Source organism: Callorhinus ursinus, unplaced genomic scaffold, assembly GCF_003265705.2.
Source record: "Callorhinus ursinus isolate GAN/ISIS: 27379988/994484 unplaced genomic scaffold, GSC_fseal_2.0 scaffold42, whole genome shotgun sequence".
Taxonomy (NCBI): Eukaryota; Metazoa; Chordata; class Mammalia; order Carnivora; family Otariidae; genus Callorhinus; species Callorhinus ursinus.
In genome coordinates, this window is record NW_027397104.1 from 610,981 (window position 1) to 622,600 (window position 11,620).

The 11,620-nt window shown below is 53.8% G+C and overlaps 1 protein-coding gene across 5 annotated transcripts in view; it reads left to right on the forward strand.

Annotated features, from left to right (window-relative positions):
• PAX5 (paired box 5) overlaps nt 1-10,429 on the forward strand; it is a 190,933-nt gene extending 180,504 nt beyond the window's left edge. For 4 of the 5 annotated variants that reach the window (XM_073881333.1, XM_073881334.1, XM_025852929.2 and 1 more), the window contains one exon: nt 3,269-6,294. In XM_073881333.1, the coding sequence (XP_073737434.1) occupies nt 3,269-3,345 (77 nt within the window). In that variant the 3' untranslated portion in view covers nt 3,346-6,294. Of the gene's footprint in view, nt 1-3,268 lie in introns of all 5 variants that reach the window. The other variant, XM_073881336.1, reaches the window with a different exon arrangement.
• Nucleotides 10,430-11,620: the final 1,191 nt, after the last annotated feature.

Consider the following 11,620-nt stretch of genomic DNA (forward strand, 5'->3'; position numbering starts at 1 on the left):
CTGCTAGATCAGTGGGAGCTGCAGAAACAGGTGAGACCCTACACACACACACACACACACACACACACACACACACACACTCTCTCTCTCTCTCTCTCTCTCTCTCTCTCTCCCCCCCCCCCCCCCTCCCCCCCCCCCGTGTGCTCACATGCAGTGCCCGCACCCCAGCCAGCCTGGTTGAAGTCCCCTTCACAGAAACACCGCCAAGCCAGGCTGGGCAATGCCGCCCTGGTGAGGCTGCACATTGACTTCTCAGGAGAACTCCCCTCCCCCTGAGCCTCCTCTGCCGGAGCGGCCTGCACGTTGTGCACACAAGGCCCAGCCAGGCCCAGCGAACAGGCTGGGAGGGCACAGAGGCAGGAGGGATGGGGAAGAAAGCGGTGGTCAATTAGGATTAGAAAGGGTGTGCCCGTGGCCGCTCTAAGGGGACGAGGAGTGAGCAGGAGCCTGGAATGACTGTGTCACGAAGCAAATTGATGATACTGTGAATTAGGAAAAAATGACAGAAGAAAAGGACAAGTTTATTCTAGATGGAGGTCTAACGGGCACCAGACAGAGTGCTTTGTACGGTGATGTGTTCATTTCTCATGGTAAATGCAAGCATTTTTGATTTTTCGGGACAGGCTGGCCAAGAGATTAGGCTTTGGAAGGGGAGTGCGGGTGAGAGGTGGCCTGTTGGGAACTCGGAGGGCTGAGCTGGGATTGGCCCAGGAGCCTTACTTCTATTTGCTGCCCCCGGAGGCCCCTTTGTGAGGGCAGTCCCTGCGGTTTTCCCGCTCCTGTGCCATGCCCAGGCCTGCAGGGATGTCCCCAGCACAGACACACACACACATTCCTCTCTCCTGGGCTCATCTGAAGGCAGGATGCAGGGCTGGTACTGCAGATTCTCTGTGGGTGACTGTCCTAATGCTGTCCCCACCCCAGAAGAAAGAGCAGAGGAGGCTGGCTGACAGGCATCTCTGAACCAGGGCTCCAACTGGGAAGGTGACAGAGGAGGCAGCAGAGAAAGCCATCTCTGTGAAGACTTAGGCATGGGATTGGTGTCTCTGCCTTCTGGAACAGCACGGCAAGGCATTTCCCGCTCCTCCTCCATTGTCATTGCTGCCTGAGTCATACTCCTTCCCGGGGGCAGGGGCGGGAGGGGGCAAGGGAGGAAGTAGTGTGTCTGTTCATTGGGACTGGGTTTAGAGGGCTAGTGGCCGTGCTGAAGTGCCTCCCCCGTCCTGCCCTCTAGATTACATACTAGCTGTGTGATCTTGGGGAAGCTACTTTGTCTGTGCCTCAGCTTCCTCATCTGCTACATGGGGACGATTCTAGTTCCTACCTGGCGCAATTGTTTTGGAAATGGAAAGCGTGAATAGCTTAAGTGGCTTAGAAAAGCGTCAATTTCCAAAGCACTTTCACATCCTTGTCTCAGGGTGCCCTCATATGGCCCCATTGTGACCCCCTTTTACAGATGAGAAAACAGACTCAGAAGGCACTTGTTCAAGGTCACTCAGCCAAGAGTGATAGAGTCCAGGCCTTGGTGCTCAGTTATGGTATCTGGGAGAATCACGAATAAATATGAGTCCACTCCCCCAGGGAATTAAGCAGCTCACTATTCCCACCCCAAGAGATGCATGGTCTAGTGGCTACCAGGGCCCCCACTGCTGTCCACCTGGACAAACACAGCCCCCCAGCGTTGGGTACACTGCACTGTGGTGGGAAGAGTCCTGAATGCAGGCCAGGCTCTGGCACTGAGAGGCCCTGTGGCTTTGGGCACTTGGTGTTGGTTTGTTGAGCCTCGTTTCCTCACCTGTAAAGGGAGGCAATGGCCTAGCATCTCTAAGCTTTGTGGTTCTGAGAATCTGCTGGTCTCCCTGAGCCCCCCAGACTCTTTCATCCCTGGGGAGGAGTTCTGGCGCAGCGTAGGCCTCCTGGAGGCCTCGTCCGAAGCAGGTAGTCCCAGAATGAAGCCTTGAGACAGTGGGAGGAACCCAGCTTGGCTCTCACCCTGGCTCTGTCTGGAGGTCACAGGCCGCAGGGCTCCACCTTGCCCTTCTCCCATGGTCTCCCATACCTCAGGCTCCCCATGTCTGTCTCTTCCTATCCTTCAAACCCAGCCCAACCCACATCCTCCAGGAAACCTGACTCTGCCAGACTCATCTTGCATTCCCCAGAGCTCTTTTCTCAGAGCTCTAATCCCCCTGCAGACTCTGAACATTGGTCTGTGAGGGTTGTGATTATTGCCCCTTGCTGTCCCCAGTAGGGCCAGAAAAGAAATGAGTGAATGGGCAGGGGTCTCCGCTATTGTTTGTTTACTCAGTGCTGCTGTGATTTACTCATCCAGCCTGGCTGTGAGCACGTGCCACGTGCCGGGCTACAGACTGGGGACTGACGGCAGACACGGGGAAGAGCAGGGCCCAGCCCCTGCCTGTGTGGGGCTCTCTGTCCAGGGGTGGGGCGGGGCAGGGGGGGACGCAGTAAAAGAGGCGATTGGAGCCCCTGGTCCAGGCTGCAGAGCAGGGTGAGCTCAGGGCAGGGGCTGGGGGGTCTGCAGGAAGGAGCGGAGGAAGAGGCAGAGAGGCCCAAGAGGGGGATGAAGTGGGCTGACTCCCCTGCCCTGGAGGCGGAGATGAGACAACACGGGAAAGAGAGCGGTGCAAGGCCGAAGAAGTGCTTCTCCGCGGGTGGTTGCTGTTAGCGTGAGGGTACCCTTGAGACCTCTGCGGGGTCCGAGTTCACGGGAGTGTGGTATGTGCGTGGTGTGGGGCGGGCGGGGGGACATCCCGAGAGGTGGGCAGAGCGAGGTCACGAAGTATCCACAGGGCGAACTAAGAAGTGATGGCTTTTCACCCTCTAGGTCAGAAGTTGGCAAACTCGCTCTACCAAGGGCTGGATGGTAAATATTTGGGGCTGCGCAGGCCATGTGGTCTCAGCTGCAGTGTTCAGCTCTGCTATAGTAGCGTGAGAGCACCCACAGACAGCCCAAGGGCAAGGCTGAGTTCCAGTAAGACGTTATGGACTGAAACGGGCAGCAGGGAGGATTTCAGCCGAGGGCCCCAGTCTGCCTGCCCCAGCTCCAGGTGGGGAGGAGGCCTTGAAATCTTGTGAGCAGGAAGCCACCCTGATTAGGTTTGCAATTTGGGGAACAGACTGGGACAGAGATCTTGGTGGCCTGGGAGGAAGGGGAGGAGGAGGGGGACCCTGGTGGAAAGGGGACCCCATGTATGGGGCGGCAGGCACAAGGTCACCCTCGAACCCCCGTGCCCTCTTCTGTCTCTCCCAGGCTCCCCATACTATTACAGCGCCGCGGCCCGAGGAGCCGCCCCACCTGCAGCCGCCACTGCCTACGACCGTCACTGACCCTCGGAGCCAGGCGGGCGCCAAGCACTTGCAACACGTATCACTGAGGGCCATGGCCTCTCAGCCCCTCCGAAGACAGCCAGAGGGGCCCAATGAGACCATCCCCCAGCAATCCTCTCTCGCCTGAAACTCCCTCCCAACCTTTTCCTGCCAGGGAACTGGGGTTCTATGGGTAAGGCTGTTGGACTTCTAGACACACACATTTCTAAGTCAATCAGTGTGCTTCTCCCAACAGCAACTGGGTGTCTGCAAAGCCACAGACTACTCTGCAGACAACTGTAGCCCCAGCCTAGCCTGCCGGTCCCCAGCTGTCTGACCATCCACCTGTCTTCTTGCCCCAGGCCTGGGAAGGAGAGCTTGTTTTTGTCACTTCAACAACACCCGTGTAAATACCTTCTTGCTTTTGGTGGGCGTGAGGGTCCAACTGAGCAGACTGCCCACCCATTATGCATCCAGTATTCCCAATGTGTCACAGGACATCTTAGACCTGTGTGCAGAGCATCCCCTCTGTCTTGGCTGCCCCCCCCCCCCACAGGTGGGCTTGCAGTTGTCCTTGAGACTAAGGATGCCCACCTCAGGTCCCAGCCTCCTGCTCATTGCTACTTCTTTAACATCTGGACTAGGAGTCTCATTGGGCTGGTTATGCTTCAAGCTTGCCCCCTGAGACCCCTCCTCAGGAGAAACACTGGAGAGATGCCCTGGCTTCCTGACTCCATTTTCCTGGGCCCAGTGCAGGGTGAGCAGCTCTTTTCCATATCAAAGGACTCAAAGAGAACAAAGGACTGTCTGGGAGATTGCTCAGCTATGATTCTAAAGATGCTGTCGAAGGTGCTGACTGCATTGTGGACTTTGAAATGCTGGGGCTGGACAGGACCCAGAAGACCATAGTCCAAGGCAGGGACTCCCAAGCCCCTGGAACCACTGAACTGCACTGGGATGTGTTTTCTGAGGCGTGCCCAGGCTCATATCACACTGGACACCCACCATGGACATTTCTCCCACCCTCCAGGATGCCAGAAAGTGGATTCTGGGCAAGCCTGTTCCTGCCATGTAGACAATAATTAACAAAAAGGACATTCTTGCACTGAGGACCACAAACACCTAGAGCAGTCAGCCAGAACTTTCTGATCAGCCCCTCCCTATCCTCGTGGAGCCTAGTATGCAGCTGGAAATAAGAGGTGCTGGGATGGGAGCAGATGCCTAACTTTGCACAGTGGGTATATACCTATTGATGCAAGGGGTTGTAATGGCCAGGGCCATGGCCAAGGGCCCCAGGAGCCTGGAGGGGAGCTTGGAGAACTCACTGGAGGCTGGAGTGGTCAGAAAAAACCACCTGGGAGGATACGGGGGACAGAGGAAGGTCTTCTGGGAGAGGAACAAGATAAGCAGTGAGGAGCTGGTGTGTGAACTGGGAGTGGTTTTGAAATAGGGGTGCCAGGGGCCACCATCTCTTTGCCTGGGGCCTCAGTTCCTTCAGTAGTCTCTCTTTTGCCCACTCAGAACAGCAAGGTGGAGGCCCTGTCCCAACCTGGACTGAATTACACTGATGACCATGGACTTTGCCATTTCATGTGACAGACATCCCCGATGTTTCATGTCACCAAGTTGGCAAAGAGCTAGAGCAGAGCAGAGCCTGGACTTGAGGTTACTGGGCCTGAGAGGTCTTGTCCTGGCCACACTGCTTCCTTGCCATGGGACCTCAGACAAGACCTTCATGTCTCTGAGCCTCGGCTGTCTTGGTATAGCAGGGTCACCTGCAAGGTCATCCTCCAGCTCTCTCCTTGCCTTCCTTTTTCCCAGGATGGGGAACAGACTCGTAACTGGGTCATCTGGGGGCAGGTCTTCTACTTCTGAGCAAGCCTATGGGATGGGTATCTATTTGGACCAAATGGGAAATAAGAACACCCAGAGGGATGGAAATAAGCCTTGAGGACAATCTAGTCCAGCTCGCCTCAGGGGAAACTGAGGCCCAGTTTGGGGAAGCCTGGGACAATACAGGGAAATAGAACAGACCTCCTCTGGCCACCACCAAGTGTTTTCTCCCCAACATCCTACAAGGTGGTGGGAGAGAAGAGGAAATGGGCTCAACACGGTGGAGTCCCCAGGCATTGACTGGCAGAGGCGGGCTGGGATTCAGCCTCCCAACCCCTGGCACAAGGTGATCCTTCCATCCCCGGGGGGGGAAGTTGACAGCGAGGGCAGTGAGAGATCGTTCTGGGCCCACTGCCACAGATGGAGTGTCCCGGGCTGTTAGAACTGACAAGGAAGCCCACCCATCCAAGGCAGAAGTGGGGCCAGGGAGCTCACTGCAGGCACACCCACCACCTTGGAACTTGCTGGGCAAAGAAGGGAGGCAGCTGGGGGCAGAGCCCACCTCCAGGAATAGGATGAACCAGCTCCAGCCTCCACCTGCCAGGCAAGGTAGGAGAAGGTACGGGAGCTGGCCTCTCCCTCCCTCCTTCCCTCCCTCCTTCCCTGCTGCAGGAAGTGGTGGGCTCAGAGGTTTGCAGATGAGGCCTTTGGCCTCTTACACCCACACCTTTGGTCCTTGTCCCTCCTCGTGGTCTCAGGCTATTGGGAAGTCAGCTTTCCCTGAACCAACTGCCTAAAGCACACACTGTCCTTCCTCATCAAAGCCCAGCTGGCCCCATTCTGTTCCTTCTCTTGCTGTGATGAGCTCCCTCCATGCCTTTCCTCTCTCCCCTGAGGCTCTGCTGGTGTTCAGATTGCATCTGTATTTATTAGACAACCCCTTGATTCCTGGGCTGCCAGGCAGAAGCACAAGAGCACACGGATGTACACATATGTTCTCACACAAGTACCTGCTCTCCCCAGCTCAGAGTCTGCGCACTGCTGGTGGAACTGCCTGTGAGCCTGGAGAGAGAGGTTCCAAAGGACACAAGCCGCTGAGTGAATGCCAGAGAATTCTGAACGGACAACACAAGGCCAGGGCTTTCACCAGCATTGTGGTTGGAGGCCTAGGGTACTCCTCCACAGGCCTTCAGCCCTATGTTCTGGCTCTGACTTTTGGAAAGGACCTTGTGGATTTTATGAAAAAGTTTCATACCATTAGTCTAGTTCCAGCCCTGAAAAATCTGATGACATATCAAATCCAAACTCCCTTTCTCAAGGCGCCTTAGTTAGGGTTAGCCCTTTTATAACTCACATTTGTATGGTGCTTTGCAATCCTTGACCATTCCCTGGGGCAAAGATCACAATGCCCATTTTACAGATGGGAATACTGAGATTTGGGGCTTGCATGGCAAGACAGAGGTGAGCTGAATTCTCAGATCTCTGGGCCCCATTCTCTCTCCACAGAATTGTGCTCTTGTCATGGGAGCATATGGCTTAGACATACCCTTCAGTCCCCTAGAAACCCCCTAGACCCACGAGGAAACAAAGAACAGGGACCCAGAGGCTGGCCTGACCAAATGGCCTGAGGCTTGGTGGCTTTGCTGGTCTGCCTTGATTCCCATTAACACCAAACCTGCAAAGTCTTTGCTCAGATTCATTCACATCAGTGCTTCTGAGGTTTCATTCATGCTTCTTCCCTGCTGGGTCCTGAGACTCGGAGGGGATCAGCACACATCCAAGACTACACCATCAGCCTTGGCGGGGCCTGGATGTGAGCCTGCCTCTGACTCCGAGGGTCTAAGGTCCTGGGGTTTATGAGATGTCTCCTCACTGTGGCTCAGACTCCAGACCTGTCTGTGGCAACATGTAGGCATCCCCCAGCCAGGGTCCTGTTGGCGGCCACAGGCCTGGGAAACACAGATCACAATCTCCAGGGCCCTGAACTGCTGCTTCCTGGGGCCAGGCAGGTGATCTTGCCACTCAGGCAGGGTGTGAGGTGGCATGGGGGTGTGGGACCCCAGACAACCAGAGGGCTGGCCCCATCCAGTGGCACTGAAATGTGAAAGCTTTTTAAATGCCCTTCCAGCCAAAAGAATATGTTTGTGGGCCACATTTGACCCACTGGCTCCTAGCTCATGACCCCCAATTTTTGGCCAGTGCTCCCTTTCTTCACCTCCTTACCCTTCATTGAAGATGGGAACCCAGAGAGATGGGAGATAAGCTTTGACTTGTTAGGCCAGTCACTGGGTAAGGCATCCCCAGTCCTTACCCCTTCCCTCCTCACCCTGGGCTCTTGGACCATTTGGGCTTTGACGGTGGGTGGGATAGAACAGTTGGGGGTGGTGGGGGTAGAGGGACTGCTGGCTCTGAGAGTCCAGTGCCACTGGGGTTTTTCCATGTGTGCGGGGGAAGTGCCCCAGATGTGGCCACGGGGCACTGAGGGGTGAAATCCCTTTATGAGAAGTCAGAGCCCAGAGCAACTGCCCTGCCTTTGGCAGCCTCTGGCACCAGCTTCCCCCCTCCCCTTTCTGGATGACATTTCAGCTAGACTTTAGCTCCAAGCCATGGGGAGCAAATATTAAAAACAAACCAAGCACTCCTGACAAATACCTAGAAACAAGATATGTCTGAGACACAGCTGCCCTGAGGGTAGAGGAAAATCCAAGTCCCTGCATAGGCCAGGCCCAGGCTGGAGTGGGTGCACCCCCACAGCACTCTGGGCTAGACCAGTTACTGGGTGACCCCGCTGCTAAAGAAGCTGGCTTTGCGGCCATGGCCCTGTCACCCACCTAGGAGCCTGCCTCTGATGGCTTCCAGGCAAGCACATCGATGCTCCTGGAGAATTCATTCCTTTAGTTCTTCTGGCCTCAGAGAGGTCCAAGGCAAGTGCATTTCTTAAAAGGTAACAAAAACATTATCAGAAAGTTGGACAGTCAGGCCATGACTCCTAGCCTGCAGTCTGCCCCACCTCCCAGCAGCCCCTTCAGGCCCTTGTCCCCTGATGACCCCTTACCTCAGGATTCCCTCTTGCATATTCATGGCGGAGTCACGGAGCCGCAGTGTTGATCCGCACTTCCCCACTGTCAGCTCGCGGCTGCGCTCCGGAGTGGCGGCCAGGTCCCGAGGGGCTGCCGCAGAGGACTGGAAGCAAGTCCCTGGCCTGCCTGCTCTCTTGAGGAAGGGTCTGCAGCTTCTCAGACATGGGCTGCTTACCAGGAGCAGCCAGGCACCAGACTCTCTTTCCTTTGCTGTGATTTCTCGACACGGGGATCCCGTTCCTGGACCACCCCCCATCCCAGGATCAAAGGAGACCTCAGGATCATGTCCCTGCCAGTCCAGAGTTTGAGTCCATGTGTTCCCAGGGGTCCCCTTTAGCCCATGTCTGAGTTGGGGGTAAATGTAACCACCATGCAGTAAGTCTAGATATTCTCCTTCCCACATCTTAGACCCCTAAGCGGCAGAAGGAGAAAATGCAGCTATTTATTGAGGAAACCGTAATGAATTCTAAAAGGGAGTTGGTCTCAGGTAGTGTATTTGGCCTGTGGGCAGGACAAGGGGGGCAGGAATCCCACCTTTCAGCTTTAGACAACGCTGAGCACGGCTGGGGAAGGAAGCATGTGAACCAGCAGGGGGTGGGGCAGATCGGGAGTCAGGGGCCCCCTTGCCCGACTCTAAGGCCTGGCTGGAGGAGGTCAAGCTGCGCCTCACCCACCCCAACCACAGGCCCACCCAATCCTGCAACTATGGCCACTGGGCCACCCTCATCCCTAAAATCACCACGCATAAGGCCACGTCCCTCATCTTCCCTAAAAGCACCATTAAGAACAAGTGATTTGGGATGATGGATTTTTGATTTACAATCGGTGCATTTCCCTTGGAGTGGAACAGAAAGGAAACGACTTAATGGCTCCCTTATTTTCAAGCATGAATACATTTTAATGAAACCATTTTATTGTATTTGAGGAAATGGAGAGTTGAACATTCCAACCAATCAATAGCCAATTAATTGCTATAAAGCTAAAAATAAATAAGTCCTGAGTCTTTTGGAAATGCCCCACAAAACTCAGAGCCTCTGAATCAGGCCTTCCCCTCCATATGTGTGCATGTGAGTGTGTACATGCACACACATGCACACCCCTGCATCTCAGACGTACTTGAAACTCAGACATAGTGCTGAGTCTCCTCATGCCGATTCTTGCCTGCTCTCCTCACCTTTGGTCAGAGATGGTGAGCAGACCTGGCAGCAGCCCATCCTGGGGCTCAGGAAGAGGCAGGCCCATCCCTTGGCCCCACGCCACCAGCTCAGTGTGGGATAGAGTGGGCAGTGGGGGCCCCCTGGTTGCCCCCCACTGCTGGGCTTCCAAGTCTGGGCCGAGGGTGGAAATCTGATTTGGGTTTTGCCCTGACTCTTGCTGGCAGATGCTGCCCTGGTTCTTCACCCTCTAGTGGCCTTTGGACATTGAGTATTTATAGAAATAAATGCAGATTACATTGCAAGTGGAACTCTTTAGCTTCTCATTCTTTGAGACAGTTGACTTTGTCTTAGGGAATGACCTTCCAGCATCAAAGAAATACATATCTACTGTATCCACCAAAGTTTGTGATGCCTGCATAAACACTTGTAAAAAAAAAAAAAAAAAAACTACAAAAAAAAAAAAACCCCGACAAAAAAAAAAAAACCACAATTGAATTGCCTTTGAAAGTGGGAGATGATCTGTCTCCAACAGATTGAAAACAAATGCTTCTTAAAAACGTGTATGTTTTGTATTTTTTTTTCTAGTAGAAAATAACTGACTTGAAATATTGGTGGTTTTTTTTTCTTAGTGATGTGTGTTGCTTTTGTGTGTAATAATATTTGAATGTAATTACAGCAGTGCCAATTTGCCAAAGATGTCCGACATATTTTTCTTTTGTTGGGAGGAGGGCAGGGGCTGGGGGTGGGACTTGGGAGAAAACAGGGGTGGGATTTTGGTTTAATTTTTTACCTTCTTTTCTCGTCAAACCTGAAATTCGTGGTTTTATTCTAAGTTAAATGGTTGATTGCAACACTTTTATTTTAGATTAGTTGGAGAAACTTGCAATAAGATTGGCGTAGTTTTAATATCTGTGTGTCTTTTCATGAGTGACTGTTACTTGTGAAGAATTGATTTTATGTAACCTTTATGTGAGATAATTATTTGTAAATATTTGCCATAATTTTATTGGTTCCTAAAATAAAAGTAATTTTTTAAGTTCAGAAAAAGAATTTGATGTCGTTTGTCCTTACAACTTCAGGTTTCTGACAACTTTGACAAAGCCACATGGGGCCGTGGGGAATTTTATTGGCTCCCCCGAAGGAATCGGGGCCAAACAGATCCATGCAAGTCCAGCAGTGTGGTGCGGTATCGGACCATGGCCTGGGCAGGGCAGGAGGGGTCCCGGACGGGCAAGCCGGCAGCCTGCAGGGCCGGGTGGAGCCCCGCCCTGGATTGGACACCTAGCTCTGATACTCAATAGCTGGAGAACCTTGGTGAGTTCTGTCACTCCACTTCATTAGCTACAAAATGATCAGTAACACCCACCTCATTAATTCATTCAACAAATAATGTTTGAGCATCTCCCCTGCCCCTAGCACTGGAGACACAGCAGTGAAGAGGGCTATCAAGAACCCCAGTGACATGAAATTCACAATCTAATGGGTTCTTGTGAGGGTAACAATAACACACATTGAATGTGTGCTCAGTAATGGTGTGTGCATGCACACACGTGCCCTTAACCTGGATCTTCAAACTGCCTGAAATCAAAGATGTCTGGGTGTGACCCACACACCTCTAACGTGCAGACAGAGCTTAGGAGCCCACCATGCCAGGAGACCTTGTCTTGGGCTCCAAAGCCACAGGCCCTACCCAGCCAGGGCTCGGAGTCCAAGAATCCACGATCCTTCTGTGGAAGGTGCCCTATCCCTACACCTGCAGAGCAGAGCCGTTTTGACTGCATGGGAGCCCAGGAGTGGCTTTCCATCAGGGGCAGTTGCAGACCCGAGCCCTGCCCCTGCTGGGCGGTGTCAGTCTGCAAGCGCAGGCAGGGACCGCTGCGCCCCTTGGCACAGTGTGTGCGACGCAGTAATTGCCAGAGATGGAGTAGGTGAATGACCACGTGGGGGCCGTGGGCTGCGACTCATTCATATTTAATAAAGCCGGCTGTGCAGCCTCCATTCATTTTGGCAATGGATGGTGACGAAGGTGATTCCTGAGGGAGAGAGACATGCTGGTGCAGCAGAGCGCCCGCCCAACGCCTTTCTTCCCAAGGCTCACGGCTTAGAGGCATGAACTTCAAAGGGAAGTGGCAGCATTTGGAACTGAAAATGGGAGTCTCTGGTGAGGCAGAGCAGGTGCCACCATCCCTGATGCCACAGCCCTCGTCCCTGGCTTCCCTGGGACAG